The 18,672-nt window shown below is 40.2% G+C and overlaps 1 protein-coding gene across 4 annotated transcripts in view; it reads left to right on the top strand.

Moving 5' to 3' along the window:
* Nucleotides 1–18,672, top strand: part of AP2B1 (adaptor-related protein complex 2, beta 1 subunit) — a 137,697-nt gene that overhangs the window by 84,003 nt on the left and 35,022 nt on the right. For 3 of the 4 annotated variants that reach the window (XM_021066144.1, XM_021066143.1, NM_001243183.1), the window contains 4 exon segments: nucleotides 6,778–6,819; nucleotides 7,677–7,823; nucleotides 9,453–9,598; nucleotides 15,813–15,942. In XM_021066144.1, coding sequence (XP_020921803.1) covers nucleotides 6,778–6,819; nucleotides 7,677–7,823; nucleotides 9,453–9,598; nucleotides 15,813–15,942 — 465 coding nt within the window. 4 annotated transcript variants of the gene reach the window in all.

Here is an 18,672-nt window from a genome sequence, read left to right as displayed (position 1 = left end):
ATGGAGGTTCCCAGGCTAGGGGTCTAATTGGAGCTGTGGCTGCCAGCCTACGTCAGAGCCGCAGCAACGCCGGATCCGAACTGCGTCTGCGACCTACACCACAGCTCACGGCAACCCCAGATCCTCAACCCACTGAGCAAGGGCAGGGATCGAACCCGCAACCTCATGGTTCCTAGTCGGATTCGTTAACCACTGCGCCACAACGGGAACTCTGTAAAATTGCTTAATATCTTTAAAATAGGGCCACAAAGTCCTATGTACACATCTATTTTATGGTGAGCTGTGATGTAAAGCAAGTACTTTGAAGGCAAGTGAATGATGCACAGAGCATTCTTCTGCTGAAACTGGCTTTCAGAACCACTTAGTACATTCCCTTTCTAGAAAGGGCTTTGGCCTTGGGGTAGAGACATAAAGGGTAGGGTCATTTTTTTTCTTTAATTGGTTTTATTCATATGTGTTGGCAATGTTGATGTAGGTATGGTGCCCTCGACTAGTGGTGAAACAGTTTTATCAGGCTTCTGTCCATTTTGTGATAATTTTTGCCAATAAAGTGGTTCATTTCAAAATCGTCTCCTTAAATAATATTGCCATAGTGCTGCTTATATGGTTAGTGGAACATTCATTCACTCAATAATATCTGAGTGCTTTTATTCTATGTCATGCTCTTTTCTGTGCACTGGGAATATAGTTGTGCAAGTCCTTAACAATCTTTCATTCTAGTGAGGGGAGATAGATGACAAACAAAAATACTGCAGAGGAATGTGAGATGGGATGCAGAGCTTTTCCTGTGGATTTTTACTGCATTCAACATTGAGTTATATTTGACCTACGAGACCAGTGCTGGCCATTCTCAGGACTTTTTGTCACATTCTATTTCCCATCCCATCTCAGGAAGTGATGTGTTCTATCTCTGTGCTTTTCAGTTGCTGTAAGATTTTTTTTTCCCTTCCAGTTGAGGAGTCTTCTGATGATTTTGTATGATCTCAACTCATTTATGTTAGTCCGCATCAAATCTGTTCTTCTTTTCTTTCTTTTTTTTTTTTAATAGCCACATCCTCGGCATATGGAAGTTCCTGGGCCAGGGATTGAATCTGAGCCACAGCTGTGGCAACACCACATCGTTTAACCTGCTGTGCTGGGATCAGACCCACACCTCCACAGTGACTTGAGTTGCTGCAATCATATTTTTAACCCACTGTGCCATAGCGGGAACTCCCTATGGTGCTTTTCTAAATGGCTTTTTGAAGATCAGATTAAAATTTACTGTCTAGGGAGTTCCCATCACCATGCAGCAGAAATGAATCTGGCTAGGAACCATGAGGTTGCAGGTTCGATCCCTGGCCTTGCTCAGCAAGTTAAGGATCTGGCGTTGCCGTGAGCTGTGGTGTAAGCCAGCAGCGGTAGCTCTGATTTGACCCCTAGCCTTGGAACCTCCATATGCCGTGAGTATGGCCCTAAAAAGAAAAAAAAAAAAAAAAGAAAAGAAAAATTGCAGTCTAACAGTTGAAAACATAGATGGCATGTGCCTTCTAAAATCTCTAACAGGAAAAACACAGATTGCTCTTCTTGACACCGATAGGATTTTGGTATGAATTTTGTTTGTGATGGGAATCATTGTGCACACTTTCTCCGTCATTCGGTTTTGACTCCTGAATAGCAGAGCTTTTGGTAAGCTCTATGACCTGAAGCATCCTTCAGACTCACTTCAGTTGAGTCAGTTCTGGAAAGTTTTAGACAGGAGCAAAGACATGTCTGCACCTAAGATCTACATCTCTAATTAAGAGGATGCCCTCAGATACTCAGACAGCTCCGAAGTTGTAGAAGCAGACAGGTATACTTTAGACCAGTCAAATGGACCTCAAAGAGGCTAACCTGAATCAGGCATTGTAAATGTTTTGGGAAATTTTTTTTTTCTTCTTTTTTTGTCCACTTGGTGGCCATCTCAATTGATATTCTTTTATAAAAGACTTTCCCTTTTCTTGGAGTCTGGCAGACTTGTTCCCTTATAGACCCTTGTCTTGAGTTATTTCTCTGTACATCTGCCATTGGAGGACATTGCCATTGGATAAGGGTATATCCTTTTGGTGTCTAGGTGAACTAGAGCTGTATACAGACTCAAGTTTCAAACTTTTGACTTAACTTGGCTCTGCATCAGAGCTCATGAAACTGTTCTGGAATCCCTTTAGCCCATAAGTTAAAATAAGTCACCATGGAATCACTGCTTTCCATCCAATTACTGAATGAACAGTACGACACGTTATTATGTAGTCAACATGAGCTGAGCCTGTTTCAGCACTACTTCAGGCATGGTAAAGCACCCACTCTTTGGCAGTAGCCAAATGTTAGTGTTATTTTTAGTGCCATTTAATGTGGTTTAAATTGGGGACTGGGGAAACTATACCACTAGCAGAAGTTTTGGCTGGGGTATCAGCTTCAGACCTTTAGGAAAATTCTGCTCAGTTTTCAGCATTTGATACATTCTTCTCCTGAAATTGGTAATTCTCTTTCCTTCTTTTCCCTATATCCTGATTTGTTGGTCTGTAGTTCGTGGTCTATAGTTCATGGTCTACAGCCTCAATAAGGCAATCCTGGGAATAATGGGAAATGAACACCTCCAAAAGACACTTAAAACATACACAGTATCTGGACACCTAAGATTGAGTTTAAAGCCATGCCCTGTACCTCTAGCCCTTTTCACTCAGCTCTGCCAGCTCACTGGATAACACATCGCTGAATTTTTACAAGTCCAGTTTAACTGATTTTGCACCCTAGCTGATTAGTATCACCAAACAGATGAATTTTAAGTTTTTTTTTTTATTAAAGTATAGTCGAGTTACAACATTATGCTGATTTCTAATGTGCATCAGTGTGACTCAGTCATACATATATGTACATTCTTTTTTTGTTTGTTTGTTTAGGGCCACACCCGTGGCATATGGAGGGTCCCAGGCTTGGGGGCAAGTCGGAACTGTAGCCACCAGCCTACGCCACAGCCACAGCAATGTCAGATCCAAGCCGTGTCTGTGACCTACACCAAAGCTCACGGCAACACAGATCCTTAACCGAGTGAGGCCAGGGATCGAACCCACATCCTCATGGTTACTAGTTGGGTTTGTTACCACTGAGCCACAATGGGAACTCCTGTACATTCTTTTTTATATATTATTTTACATTGTGGCCAAACAGATGAATCTTAATCTGATTTCAGATATTATTAGCAACTGAACTGAAATGGTTAGTGGCTAGTTCAGGCTAGCATGATAACATTCCTGTGTTTTATTCAGCTTTCTAGCCTTTTCCGCCTTCCCTTGATTAATGTCTATATCCTCCTGCTTGTCTAGCTGTAGGTAGCAGAGCCACTCCCTGGGTAATTGGCTCCCACCCTTGCCAACATCTCCCTGTTAGTTACTCCTGCCCATCACTGTGCTGTCACCTTTGCCATGTTTTCAAACGAATAACCTCCCTTAGAAACTTTTCAGTTAAAGGGGAAAAGGCTGAATAAAGTCTAAATAAGCTATAGTTTGGCTAGTTAGAAAACATTGAAATTGTCCTTTCCTTTTGCTCTCTGAACATAGCACAGTTAGATGAACCTTTATATTTCTGGCTACATGTCTCTGATACCCTTTAGATTCTGTATCTGTAAGATCAGAGCTCTTGATTCTGGGTTGCAGCTGAGTTATAGCTGATAAACTGAATATAAACGAAGAATTGCTTTTCAGTTTCTCTTATATTGTTTTGAATAAAATTGACAAGCAGCATAGGGAGCAGCAGGGGGTAGAGGGTACATTTAGATCCTGTTCAGCTAAGATAATATTCATATAATACTCGAAGACAGTAAGAGTGAAATATAAGAAAATCAGGGCTATAAATGGGCTTTATTTCCTTTGGAAATAACACCACTCGTGAGTGCCTTTCATTGAATTTAATGTATTTGATAATACTGATGTTTCTCTTCCAGCGTGTTTTTTCTTTCTTGCCGTGGAGTGCCAACTAGGTCCATAAAAAAAATCCATCTCTTTCAAGCTTGGATTGTAAGACAAGCCAGAGGGAAGAGATTGGCTGGGTGGGGAGAATGTGTAAGCTCATCAGAAAATCATAAAACCAGATCAAAGCATGAAGACAAATGAGAATTCTGCATCATTCCCTTCCTTGGAAAGGATTATTCTTTCTGCTCAAGTTCTAGCTTCCTTTTTAATTTAGGAGTTAGCTCTGAAATCATTTCAGAACAGATAAATCTTGTTTGATTCCAAATAATAGAGAATCTTATTCAACCTTGTCTATACTTTGGAGTCACTAGGACAGCTTTTCAAAATTCTCATGCTCAGGCTACACTCCAGAACAGTTAAGTCACTGTGGCTGGGATTGAGGCTTAGGTATTATCAGAACTTTTTAAAATCCCCCTCCTCCAACACTGTACACACACAGAGGATTGATTCCATTGAATCAATATAAGCTTGAGAACCTTAGTTAACGGGACACAATTGAAGTAGTTATTTCTACTCTTGGAAAGTTTGAATTTTGCTGTAAGAAACCTCCAGGTTTTTATGAAGGAGAAATTGAAAACTAAAGACCTCCAATAATCAGCTTGCTGTTGCAAACTCATTTCCTATGACTTTTTTTATCTACACATATCTACCCTGAGCTCCAATCTAATTATACTACTCATTCGTAATCATGCTTTTATTCCTACTTTTTTAGCTTTTGTTCATCCTGTTTGAGAAATAACCTCCCCCATTTTTGCTTTTTATAATCTCACACTACCACCTCTTTGAAGCTTCTTTTCATTATCCTTCAGCCAAAAGGAACCTCTTCTCTTCACAACTTTGCTTTAGTATATTTTCTGTATGGTTTTGTGTCCAGGGTTTACTTTTCTGCTGGTTTGCAAAGCCTGAACTTCTTCATCTATATATTCCCCTCATCACCTGGCATCTTTACATTCCTCCTTGTACCTTGTATCCAGCACGTTTTATGTAAGTGTGTGTTTGAATAAAAAGAATCTAATGCTTTTCAGAGGTCATGCTACAGATGTGTGCTATCCTAAGGAGAAGACACCTGTAATATCTTTTCTATTGTCTGTCATACTTTTCTGGCTATTTGAATTCTACCTTGGGATGACCTTTTTATCTGTCTACACCTTGATTTCTTGTCCCATGTCCAAACACTAAATAATCTTCAGGAACTAGATTTGGGAAATGTTGGCTTTTTCAGATTTGAGTGCTCTGTAGCTTGGTTCACTGCATGGTAATTCATGCCAGTTATGAAGCACCTGCCTGGGCTTTTTCTTGTCATGGTAGAAACAGAATGTTGCCGTAAGTTCAATATGTATTGCTTTTTAGGTTTTGGCAACCCAGTTTTATATATTTGTTCATTGAGAAGATAATAAACCCTCTTTCTCAAATCGTGAAGACCAATGCAATTTTGTTTTTTAACACAACCACAGCACAGTAATCTCCAAGTTTCTACCACTAAATGATAGACAAGAAAGGAAACAGTGGTTTATAAAGCAGATAGGCATTGGGTGATTCAGAGAGGAATTTTCTTTTTTTTCTTTTCTTTTCTTTTTTTTTTTTTTTTTTTTTTTTTTTTGTCTTTTTGCCATTTCTTGGGCCGCTCCCGCGGCATATGGAGGTTCCCAGGCTAGGGGTCCAATCGGAGCTGTAGCCACGAGCCTACGCAAGAGCCAAAGCAACGCGGGATCCGAGCCATGTCTGCGACCTACACCACAGCTCATGGCAACGCGGATCCCCAACCCACTGAGCAAGGCCAGGGATCGAACCTGCAACCTCATGGTTCCTAGTCAGATTCGTTAACTACTGAGCCACGACGGGAACTCCCAGAGAGGAATTTTAGATGCACAATGAGAACTAGGGAAACAGCAGTATAGAACTGCAGCACGAAAGGTGGTTTCTGGCTTTTTAAACAGCACCGTTAGTTGTGTGTATGTATGTTTTATGTTTCTTCATGCTAGCTATTTTCAGCTTCAGTTCTTTAATGCTTTTGTTGTGAACTTCAGGGTGAATTTTATAGAGCCCTGAGAGAAAAAAGGTAAAACCAAGACCAAGTATAATTATTTTCTTCTCCAATGGTTAGCATCCTTTTAAATGATCTACTCCAGATAAATTACAGCATTTCTCCTTACTTGCATTGACCGGGAGAGAGACTTGAAGAGTTGCATGCCTTTCCACTTCCTTCCCAGGTAGGAAATCTTCCTAACCCAGCTGTTTTCTTTCTTAGGAAAGTTCTAAGCACAAAAATCACTCTTGTTCCAATTTTTGAAGCTTGAAATTGCAGCTCAATACTGGTTTGGTTTCCACTTTCTCAGGGGCAGCAGCAAGTTTTGTAGTTCAAAGCACATTTTAGTTTTTCTTTGCTTTTCTTTTCTCCCCCCTTAAATTTCCTTTTAAAGAAAAAATAAAACATTCTAAACATTACTACTTGGAGACAGAGTTTCTTGGAGTATGTTAATTCTTGAAATCCGGTGTGGGTTTGTGCCAGGGTACCCCAGTGGAAAGATTGGATCTGACACATCCCTGAGATGTCCCAGCTCCATCTTCTTTCCAGGTTTCTCAAAACTCCCACACTCCATCACTTCCCTTACTTGGTTCCCCTAGGATGTATTTCTTTGCAATCTAGAATTTCTTTAGGCTTTGGGAGTCAAGTTGAATAGCAGGTATTCCCAGCACCTTGGCAGAGCAATTTACAGATTCTATATGGGAATCTAGTATTTAGCTAAATGAACTCTACCTTTCTCTCCTCTCTCTCCTTTCTCTCTTTCAGCTTGGCAGTGACCTTGGCGGGGGCATTGGAGGAAGTCCGGCAGTAAGTGCCATCCATTTTTTTCACCATGGGATTCGCTGCCCCCTGATTGATGGCTTTCCTGTGCACACATTTTCAGACCAGCCCTCTATCTAGCACTGTACACTGGAACCTCTATAGTAGTGTGTGAAGAGTAGAAAGTAGCGTAGGACCACTAGGAATCTTTGGGACCGTACACCGCATGTGGTGTAGGGGTGTCTTTAGGGATCGGCACTCTGGTGTCTATAGAGATCTTTGTCTTCCTGACATTAAAGAGCTAAAGGAAATGGAACCTCCCATCCTGACAAGAGAATACTTTTATTCTCTACTGTCATTTAGAAAGAACATGAAAAAGTTGGCTGGCCTCAGAGTGAGACTCTCCTTATAAGTGAGTTTGTTTTGGGGGGGTGAGTATCCATCTCCCCCAGGAGAGTTTCCTACTAGATATTTATGACTGAATGGGGAAATAAGTCTTGCCTGGACCCAAGTGGAAACAGAACTTCTATCTGAGTTGGATGTTTCTCCTCCTTTCTATAGAAACAAACTCCCCCTTCATTAGGATACCTTTAGGCCTTTTGCACAGAATCACGGAAGCTAAAATTGGAAACCAAACAAACAACCTTGGATCACTGTGTTCCTGATCCTATTGATTACTCTCTCTTGATAGAACTTCCGAAGAGTGTGTGTATCTTTTCAGTGATGAAAAAATAACCATGATGATTAAAAGGACAAAGAATATATGATTTAACTCCTAAGAATATTGTAATTATGATGTGTCCTTATTGATTTCTCAATTCTGTTAAAATATATAGCAACATTTTAAGGACTGTTAATCTGTTCTTCCTGATCTCCCCTCTCCCCTTCCCTTTTTTCACCTGCAGGTGGGACAGTCCTTCATCCCATCATCAGTGCCTGCCACCTTTGCTCCTTCACCTACTCCTGCTGTGGTCAGCAGTGGTCTGAATGACTTGTTTGAGCTCTCCACGGGGATAGGCATGGCGCCTGGTGGATACGTGGCTCCTAAGGCTGTAAGTAAAGCAGCACTGTCTTAGAGGACAGGACCTCAACTACCTAGCATCTAACACTTGTGTTACTTCCACTAATAATAAATCCAGGGTTGGAGCCCTTGTTCTAGAGGATTTAAGAGGAAGATGAAAGGTGCCTTCAGACCTAGCAATAAGAAGAACCATAGCATCATTATTAACCATTTTTATAATTAGACTTAAAATTGGAAATACCAAGTATTTGGGTTTTGTTCTCTTGTTCAGAAATGTTGTCTAGCTTGTCAGCATTATAGTCAGTCTAACCTAGACCTGAGGGAAGAAGAAATAACCTTTTACTTTGTATTGCTTCCGCTCTTTTCCCATTGGTATTGCATATGGATTCTCAAGTGCCATAGCTCAGATTTGGTTTTCATGGATTTTAGTGCACCTCTTTAGAGTTTTGATTTAGGTGAGTGTCATCGGTGCCTCTCTAGTCTCAGCCATGCTTGATGACATACTAAGATTGAAATTCAAAAGGGGAAATTCCCTGTAAATGGAGCTTATTTTGACCCTTGGGGATAATGTCTTCCAAGCTAAGCTAGGTTTCTTATAATCTTGCCTTTCTGAGGGACAACGTGCATGGTTGCTTCCTGAATTCTCTGCCTGCTCATCTGACTCAGTGTGGAGGGGATCCCTGCTGCACATACAGAGACCAGTTGACCATTCCAAAAGTCTTAACTTTGTGTGGGGAGCCATTACATAGAGTAACCAAAAATACAATTCAAAATTGAGCTGTAGGGTTTTTTGTTTTTTGTCCTTTGAGGGCCTCACCCGACGCATATGGAAGTTCCCAGACTAGGGGTCGAATCAAGAGCTACCGCTGCAGGCCTACACCACAGCCACAGTAACACAGGATCTGAGCCACATCTGCAACCTACACCACAGCCCAAGGCAGCACCAGATCCTTAACCCACTGAGCGAAGCCAGGGATTGAACCTGTGTCTTTATGGATACTAGTCAGATTCATTTCCACTGAGCCATAGTGTTTTGGCACAACTTAGTAGCTTTGTAGTGAGGTTACTCTGTTGGATATTATCCAACCTTTTAGTTATTTACTTGATTACTAACATTAAAATAATACATAAAATGACAGATTTAAATGATGTAGAGATATCAGGTAGAAAATTAAGTCTCCCTCTGTCCCCGCTTCCCTGTAAATAGCTGCTATTATCTTTCTTCTGTGTCATTTGAGAAAAAAAAAGTGTCATGCATATATACCTGTATGTTTATATCCTCTAAGGATCTGGCATTGCCGCAACCTTTGGTGTTGGTCGAAAATGCAGCTCGGATCTGATCCCTGGCAGGAGAACCCCATATGCTGCGGGGCGACCAAAAAAAAAGAAAAAAGAAAAAAAAAGGAAATCTTCTCTGATAATGTTTGCTGGGAGCAGTTTTCTCAGGGTTACTTGAAATGCTGCCTCCTGGGCTTAAGTCCTCATTTTGCCCCAAATAAAACTTAACTCTCAAAAAAAAAACAAAGCAAAACAAAACAAAACAAAAAATACCTTAATTGTCTGAGGAAGTGAAATTTTAACTTCACCTTTATTTATTCAAAAACAGATAGCATCAAAATGAATCCTGTCTGGTTCCATTGGGCTTTATGCTGTGTTTCAGGTCTGGCTGCCTGCAGTAAAGGCTAAAGGCTTGGAGATTTCAGGAACATTTACTCACCGCCAAGGGCATATCTATATGGAAATGAACTTCACCAACAAAGCTCTGCAGCACATGACGGACTTTGCAATTCAGTTTAACAAGAATAGGTAAGAAATCTGAGTTCCCCAGCTGGATCCTGAGGCAATACTGTACTTTATGGTCAACAAGAGTGTGTTCCTTTTAGCAGTGGATAAGGACTCTCGTGTTGGCAGATTTTTGATTTAGAGTGAGCAGAGCCTCTTGACATCTGTTCATTGGTCAGCTTCAATTCTGGAGGCTCTAAGGAATTTTGTTGGGAAACTCATCTGTATAGAAAAAGGCAACCAGAACTTATTTACTGCCTTCCTAAAGGATTTTAGGACTGGAATGTCTTTATTAACACAGTTTACAAAAACAAAAACAAAAAACCACACACATACTTTTACTTGAAATCCATTTATCCATTTAATGAATAACCGTTTAGCATCTGAGTGCCAGACATTTCTGGGTGCTGAAGCTAGAGAAGTGAACCAAATGAATGTGTCTCACATTTGGTGAGAGAAAAATGAATGTAATTTGGTTGATGTCAAAAATGTGGAAGACAGTATACTTGTTAACTAAATAATTACATATTCAGTCTGCTTTTAGCAATGAATTCTCTGCCTTAATAGGGAAGAGAGTTGTGACAAATGAGAGCTTATTCCATTTTCTACCTGCTTGCCCCCTGTTCTTTCATTTTTAGTAGTTGTTTCTGTATTTCATTCTTTCACTGTTATCCCCATCTTTATATTGTGCTGAATTTTTGCTTACTGCCAGCCCTTTAATTACATTTCCACTGTCATTTCTTGTTATGTCGTCTAATAGGTTTCTCAACAAGCCTTGAATTCTGGTCATAATTGTAACTTACATACTTGAAAACTCTTGACTCAAGTTCCTTATTTTACTCAAGTTTTTGGTTATTTAATATTTTTGAGGAAAAGTTTGTTGCCAGCCTGATTTGGTCATTTTGGTAATTTGGTCATTACCAATTTTGGTCATTTGGTAATTTGGTCATTTTGTCTGACTGCCCGAAGTTTTGAAATCCAGTGATTTTTTTCAAGGGTGTTCCCAGTGTTGACCAATCTTGGTGAGTTTTTCCTGAAATAAGGTGTGTCCTTTCAATATGTACATTGAAGTCTTTCACTTCAGGGAAGTTCTCAGGGTTTGTATGTTTAAACTTTTGTACTGTTCCATGGTTTAGATTTTCTTCTTTGGCAAATTATGTATTTGTTTTCTTTTTTTTTATATGTGCTGTTTTTCTGTTATTTTCTTATCTATAAATGTTATAATATATATCTCATGACCTTTTTTATATAACTACAACATTATTATCAAACTAAAAATTATTTAATATTATGATGGTATTTAATATCATTGAATAGCCAATCAGTGGATTATTACAATTCTCTAGTGTTTTTGTAGAGTTTGTATTATCTGAACAGGGTCCCAGTAAGCCCCACCCCTCATATATGCCAGTTGGTTGGTAAGTGTCTTAAGTGTCTTTTTTTTTTTTTTTTTTTTTTTTTTTTTTGTCTTTTTTTGCCATTTCTTGGGCCGCTTCCATGGCATATGGAGGTTCCCAGGCTAGGGGTCGAATCGGAGCTGTAGCCGCTGGCCTACGCCAGAGCCACAGCAACGCAGGATCCTTAACCCACTGAGCAAGGCCAGGGATCGAACCCGAAACCTCATGGTTCTTAGTCGGATTCGTTAACCACTGAGCCATGACGGGAACTCCCTTAAATGTCTTTTAACGTACAGAGTCTTCCTCCTCTTTCTTTTTTCCTTGAAATTTACTTGTAGAAGAAATTAGATCATTTATCTATGGAGTTTCCTACAGTCTAGATTTTGCTTGTTATATCCGTAAATTAGAGGCAGATCTATAGGCTTAATTAGAATTAGACTTGATGTTCTGGCAGGAGTGCTTCATGAGTAACGGTGATCTTTTTCTCTTTTTTTTCTCTCTCATTTTATTCTCTGTGTCTTTTACTGTGTTTACTTTCATGTCTCTTCTCTTGTTCTTTGTAATTCATTCTCTGCCAGTATAATCATGCCTTTACTATAATATTTTGTAAATGAAATCACATAGTGTGGAATATTTTGTGTCTGGTTTCTTTCACTTAGCATAATGATTTGAGATGTTTCAGTAGTCTGTTCTGTTTTTATCGTTGAGTAGTATTCCATTGATGCTTATACCACAGTTTGTTTACACGTTCACCAGTTGGTGAAACTGGGGATTGTTTTCCAGTTCTTTCTTTTTCTTTCTTTTTTTTTTTTTGGTCTTTTTGCCTTTTCTAGGGCTGCTCCCGTGGCATATGGAGGTTCCCAGGCTAGGGGTCCAACTGGAGCTGTAGTCCGCGGCCTACGCCAGAGCCACAGCAACACAGGAACCGAACCGCATCTGCGACCTACACCACAGCTCATGGCAACGCCTGATCCTTAACCCACTGAGCAAGGCCAGGGATCGAACCCCAGACCTCATGGTTTCTAGTCGGATTTGTTAACCACTTCGCCACGAGGGGAACTCCTGTTTTCCAGTTTTATCTTTCATGACTAAAGCTTCCATGAATATTCATGAAAGGTCTGTGTTTGGATATATGTTTCCATTTTTCCTGGGTAAATACCTAGCTAGGTCATACAGTAAGTGTGAGAGTTCCAGCTGTTCCATATCCTCATACATTTTAGCCATTCTTACAGAAGTATAGTAGTATATCGTCTCAATTTGCATTTCCCTAATGACTAATGATATTGAACATTTTCATCATAATCTTACAGACCATTCTTATATCTTATTTGGTTAAATATGTCATATCTAAAAGATGTGCTCAAATCATTCCTTTTCCCCTTTTTTATCTTATTATCAAATAGTAAAGGGTTTTTTGCCTTTTTTTTTTTTTTTTTTTTCTTGGTCTTTTTAGGACCACACCTGTGGCATATGGAGGTTCCCAGGCTAGGGGTTGAATTGGTGCGGTAGCTGCTGGCCTGCACTACAGCCACAGCAACACCGAATCCAAGCCGACTCTGTGACCTATACCACAGCTCACGGATCCTTAATCCACTGAGTGAGGCCAGGGATCAAACCTGCATCTTCAGGAGTTCCCGTCGTGGCGCAGTGGTTAACGAATCCGACTAGGAACCATGAGGTTGCGGGTTCAGTCCCTGCCCTTGCTCAGTGGGTTAAGGATCTGGCGTTGCCGTGAGCTGTGGTGTAGGTTGCAGACGCGGCTCGGATCCCGAGTTGCTGTGGCTCTGGCGTAGGCCGGTGGCTACAGCTCCGATTCAATCCCTAGCCTGGGAACCTCCATATGCTGCGGGAGCGGCCCAAGAAATAGCCACAACAACAACAACAACAACAACAAGACAAAAGACAAAAAAAAAAAAAAAAAAAAAACCTGCATCTTCATAGATGCTAGTCAGATTCGTTTCCGCTGAGCCATGACAGGAACTCCTCAAATAGTAAAGTTTTTTCTATTTTCTGGATATGAGTCCTTTGTCAGATATGCCTTGCAAATATTTTCTCCCAGTCTATGGCTTGTCTTTATTTTCTTAACAATTTTTTGTAGAAATAGTTTTCTTTTTTTAGGTTTATTTTTTCTTTTAATGTTTTTAGCTTTTTGTGTTATATTTATCAAATCTTTACCTGACCCACAGTTACAATTTTTTTTAACATTTTTAATAGAAGTGTTGATAGATTTAGAACCTACATTTACTTTTGTAATTCATTTTGAGGAGATCTTGGTGAGATAAAGTTTTTTGTTTGTTTACTTGTTTTTTGTTTTTTGCCTTTTTAGGGCCATACCTACGGCATATGGAGGTTCCAAGCTAAGGGTCAAATTGGAGCCGTGGCTGCTAGCCTGTGCCATAGCCACAGCAATGCCAGATTCGTGCCGCAGCTTGCAGCAGCACCGGATCCTTAACCCCCTGAGCAAGGTCAGGGATCAAACCCACATGCTCATGGGTAGGATTCAGCTCTAAATTCACTGAGCCGCAGTGGGGACTCCTGGAGATAATTCGTTGTAAGCGCCAAAGTAAATTTTTATTCCATACTAAGTCTTGAAATCAGATATTATAAACCCTCTGTATTCTTTTTCAAAAATTGTTTTGGCAATTCTAGGTCCTTTGCCTGCTGGGATTTTGATTAAGAGTGCAGTGAATGTGCAGATCAGTTTAGAGAAGAATTGACATTATGCAATTTTTTTTTTTTTTTTAAGAGCCCCACCCGTGGCATATGGAGGTTCCCATTCCCAGGCTAGGCATCGAATCTGAGCTATAGCTGCTGGCCTACACCACAGCAATGCCAGATCCAAGCTGTGTCTGTGACCTACACCACAGCTCACAGCAACGCCAGATGCTCAACCCACTGAGCGAGTCCAGGCATCGAACCCAAAACCTCATGGTTCCTAGTTGGATTGGTTTCTGCTGCGCCACGATGGGAACTCCAACATTAAACAGTATTGAGTCTTCTAATCCATCAGCATAGCATAGCTCTCCATTTATCTGTTTTGTCCTTATTCGTTCGTTTGTTTTTGTTTTTGGCCACTCCTGCAGCATGAGGAAGTTACCAGGTTAGGGATCAAACCTAAGCCACAGCAGTGACAATGCCATATCCTTCACTACTAGGCCACCAGGGAACTCCCTCTCGGTCATCTTTAACTTCTCTATAATGATAAGTCATGTGCAGAACTTCTATATCTTTTGTCAGATTTAAGTACTTTGTAGTGTTGATGTTATAGTAAGTAGCATTTTGTAATTTTAATTTTTGATCGTTGCTAGTATATAGAAATATAATTGATTTTTGTATATTAAACTTGTATCTTACAACTTTATTAAACTCCCTTATTCTAGTAGCCTTTTTGTAGATTCTTTATGGCTTTCTATATAGATAAATCATCAAATCAGGATCAAAAGGGCAAAATGACTTTTTTGATCTGTAAATGTTAATACCACAGTGAGTCATGTCTGTCCTCAGGATCATTGCTTTATCGCACTTGGGACTCTAAAGCGTACTTTATCTAGGAAAAGGAAAGTGTTTCCTCTGACATTCTATGACTTTTGAAATTGATACTACCTACGTAAACTCTATATTTTATAAATATTATGATCCCATCTTTCTGAGGCTAATTAGAACATAAATTCAGTATAAATTTATATCATTAAGTTCCCGCGGCATATGGAGGTTCCCAGGCTAAAGGTCTAATTGGAGCTGTAGCTGCTGGCCTATGCCACAGCCACAGCAATGCCGGATCTTTAACCCACTGAGCAAGGCCAGGGATCAAACCCGCAATCTCAAGGTTCCTAGTCGGATTTGTTTCTGCTGCCCACAACGGGAACTCCAAGTTGTTTATTTGTTATACCTGTGGGCCCACTTTTCCCTTTCTGCTTTGTCTTTTTCACATTGTTTCTTTGTGTTTCTCAAGGATAAGACATGTCTGTCCTCTCTCATATATTTTTATTTTTTGTACAACTTCAAATTCAGGCTTTTTACATCTTTTTACCAGTCTTAATATTGTTAGACAGGCTTCTCTGAGAAGTTAAACTGGTAGGTACTCCCTGCCTGCTTCAGGCTAAGAAAGCGGCCAGATTTGAATCTACAGCATATCCTTTGCAGTGTTGTTTGGAATGTGTAAGTCAGTCGGTTCTGCTTTACTTAGACTAGTTCTTTCCCAATTATTGTATCCTACTTAAGTAAACAAAAAAGAACGAAAATGAGTTACCAGTAACTAATCCTCTGAACTGATCAGGCAGATTATCAACCCAATGAAATAATATTATTGTACTTTATAGCATGGATATTCTTAAGTCTTCTTTCTCCCGAGGATTATCTAAAGAAAGATATATTTAAAAAGATACTTATCAAACTTGTCCCTCTAGTGGCATGATAAACATGCACTTTCAGAATCAGAGTATTAGCAGGCCATTTCTTTGCTTATGAATATTTTCTCCTTCCCCAGTTCCATTTAATGAAACAGAAGGTAGGATTTCCTGCTGTGGCATAGTGGGTTAAGGATCCGGTGTTGCTGTAGCTGTGGTGTTGGCCACAGCTGCAGCTCGGATTTGATCCCTGGCCCAGAAATTTCCATATGCTGTGGGCATGGCCGAAAAAGAGGGGAAAAGAAGGAAAGAAACACAGAAGTTATGTTGTAATCAGTGTTAGGTAGAGCACTTTGGTTCCTGGTATTCCTTCTTTTTAATTTTTATTAAAAATTGTATTTCCTTCAAATGAAATGAAAAGCTGTTGAAACCTAAAGGTGTGGTTAAATCCTGCCTCCTGATTAACCTCTGGGATTTCTTCGTCCTCTCTCCTAGTTTTGGGGTCATCCCCAGCACTCCTCTGGCCATCCATACCCCACTGATGCCAAACCAGAGCATTGATGTCTCCCTGCCTCTCAACACTTTGGGCCCAGTCATGAAGATGGAACCTCTAAACAACCTGCAGGTTAGGCCTTTACTTCACTCAGTGGGTGCAGGTCAATATCTTGCCAATGTTATTTCACTTATATATTTAACGCCCCCCCCCCCCCCATATTAGATTTGGTCATGGAATAGGGTTTGGAATAACTCTGTGGAGAAGACTTTATTTTTCCTTTAAAGAGACACACAAACATTGTGCATTGACATAGAAATTTTAATTCTTTTACTCGAAAAACAAATTCTTTAAGGTCTTATTTACAGTTTTTTTTAAGACTTTCTCTGGAAATTTGAATATCGTAAGGATAGATTTCAATAGAGATATGTGGAGATTATCTTAGAACACACAGCCATAAATAGTTGGGTTATCTGGATTTACACATTAGCACATATGATAAAGTGTATGTGATAAGTGTAACAACTTCTTAAAAGAGCTCAAAACTTTATCAGGTCCACAGGAGCCTCTCAATCTTGAATATGTTGAATTTTTAGAATGCCGACGTCCTAGCTTAGTGTTTCGTTTTCGCCACTTGAGTTTCTCTTTGTAAACTTTCTGAGCTTCAAGCAGCATGAAGGCCGAGTGGTAAGCATGTAAGCCGAAGCTGTAGCAACGCTGAAAGGATAAAATTAGATGTGCAGTTGAGGGTTTTAATGTTCACAAGGATGGAAGAGACCACCTTGGGCTGACCTGAGATGAGGACCTAAAAGTCATGCCTACATAAGGTTGAGACCCTAGAAAGGCAGTCCCTCAATGAAAGGGAAACGAGAAAAAAACATTTTCAGGAGTTCCTGTCGTGGCTGAGCAGAAACAAATCTGACTAGTATCCATGAGGATGCAGTTTCTATCCCTGGCCTTGCTCAGTGGGATAAGGATCCAACATTGCCATGAGCTGTGGGGTAGGTCACAGACGAGGCTTGAATCTGGTGTCACTGTGACTGTGGAGTAGGCCAGTGGCTACAGCTTCGATTTGACCCCTAGCCTGGGAACCTCCATATGCTGAGGGCTCAGCCCTAAAAAGACAAAAAAGAAAAGAGATTTTCACAGGGGCAAGTGATGAAAGTTTCTCTCTGACCAGGGTTCTTGGCAGCTTCTTATGAGAAATCCATGGCCCAAATTTGTACATTGTAGGTTCAGAATTCTCCAAACCAATAAATTAATGTAAAATTGAATCGGGACGGGTAAAACCTAGAGTTCTTGGCAGGAGCAAATGCAGAACAGCCCTTTTGCAACATTTCCAAACTTTAAGGTCGTCAGGACTCCTAGCTGAAAAGAAAGTCTCTATTGAAAGTGAGCTCCCAATTTAACCAAAAAAAACAAAAAAACAAAAGGAAGAAAGGAAAGATGCACTGTGGAGGACAGTCAGAAGATGCAACAAAGAGGGTGGGTATCCCCTTCTACCAAGAACTTGAAATGACAGAATAGTCTGAATGAGACTACAAAATATATTTTAAATGATGAATAAAAAATAGCAACCTTCCACTTTGCAGTCTAGACAGTGGGATCCTATTGCTCAGTCTCCTTGAAATACCAGTGTGGAATACTAGTACTCCTGGTGAGACATCAGCAATAAAAAACTTAAAAGAGTTAAAACTAATGTTCTCCTTGGAGTTCCTGTTTTGACTCAGTGGTTACTGAACCTGACTAGTATCCATGAGGATGCGGGTTCGATCCCTGGCCTCACTTTGTGGTTTAAGGATCCAGTGTTGCCATGAGCTGTGGCATAGATCGAAGACATGGCTCGGATCCTGCATTGCTGTGGCTGTACTGTAGGCCAGCAGCTGCAGCTCCAATTTGACCCCTAGCCTGGGAACAAACAAAAAACAAACCCCTATGCCACAGGTTCAAGCCCTAAAGAGACAAAAACCAAAAAAACCTAATATTCTCCAATAGTTTAAATATCCACATGCCAAGTTCGCTTGCCAGTTGACTAACAACTACCTTGCTGTCACAGTAGTTGCTTCTTTTTCAGCAAAAGGATTTCATGACGAGGAGTGAGTCACAATATAATTTGGCTCAGTCTAGAAGAACAAAACAAGGATTACTGTGCAGCAGGAATTGGCTGTTGCTATGATGAGAGTAATGTGTTAAGGAACTTTTCCAGCGCAGAATCGTAAAGTAACTAACCCAAATCTACATCTGCTCTTTTCATTGAAATCTAACCCGCCTGTTGGCCCACAGAGCCTCAAGCCAAATATTTGAGGACAGTCAGCATGAGTGTGAGAATGCTTTACTTTAGAAGTAAGAAAGGGTATTTGGGTCACAGAAACCAGGGCAAATTTTATGCTCCTTAAAACCAAAAGGAAACAGTAAATAAATAAATAAATGTATATATATGTATGAGTGTATGTCAATTTACTTTCCTGTTTGTATTTCCATTTCACGTTCAGCGAAATGAACATCCAAAACAGGAACCCTCATAAGAGAAGTTTAATCTTAGTCCAGGCCCCGCCCTCAAAAGTATTAATATGGTACTAGAACTAACAAGTTTTCGATTTCACATACTTGACCTTACAAAAAACAAACTTAAAATTTTTCCGTCTAAGGAGTTCCCACTGTGGCTCAGTGGGTTAAGAACGAAATATGGTTTCCATGAGGATGCAGGTTCAATCCTTGGCCTCATTCAGTGGGTTAAAGATGCTGCATTGCCACGAGCTATGACATAGGATCCAGTGTTACCTTGGCTGTGACTAGGTTTCAGGTGTAGCTCCTATTTGACCCCAGTGCAGGAACTTCTGCTTCTTTCTCTCTCTCTTTTTT

This window comes from Sus scrofa, chromosome 12 (genome assembly GCF_000003025.6).
Source record: "Sus scrofa isolate TJ Tabasco breed Duroc chromosome 12, Sscrofa11.1, whole genome shotgun sequence".
NCBI lineage: Eukaryota > Metazoa > Chordata > Mammalia > Artiodactyla > Suidae > Sus > Sus scrofa.
This window is presented reverse-complemented; position numbering and strand designations above follow the sequence as displayed.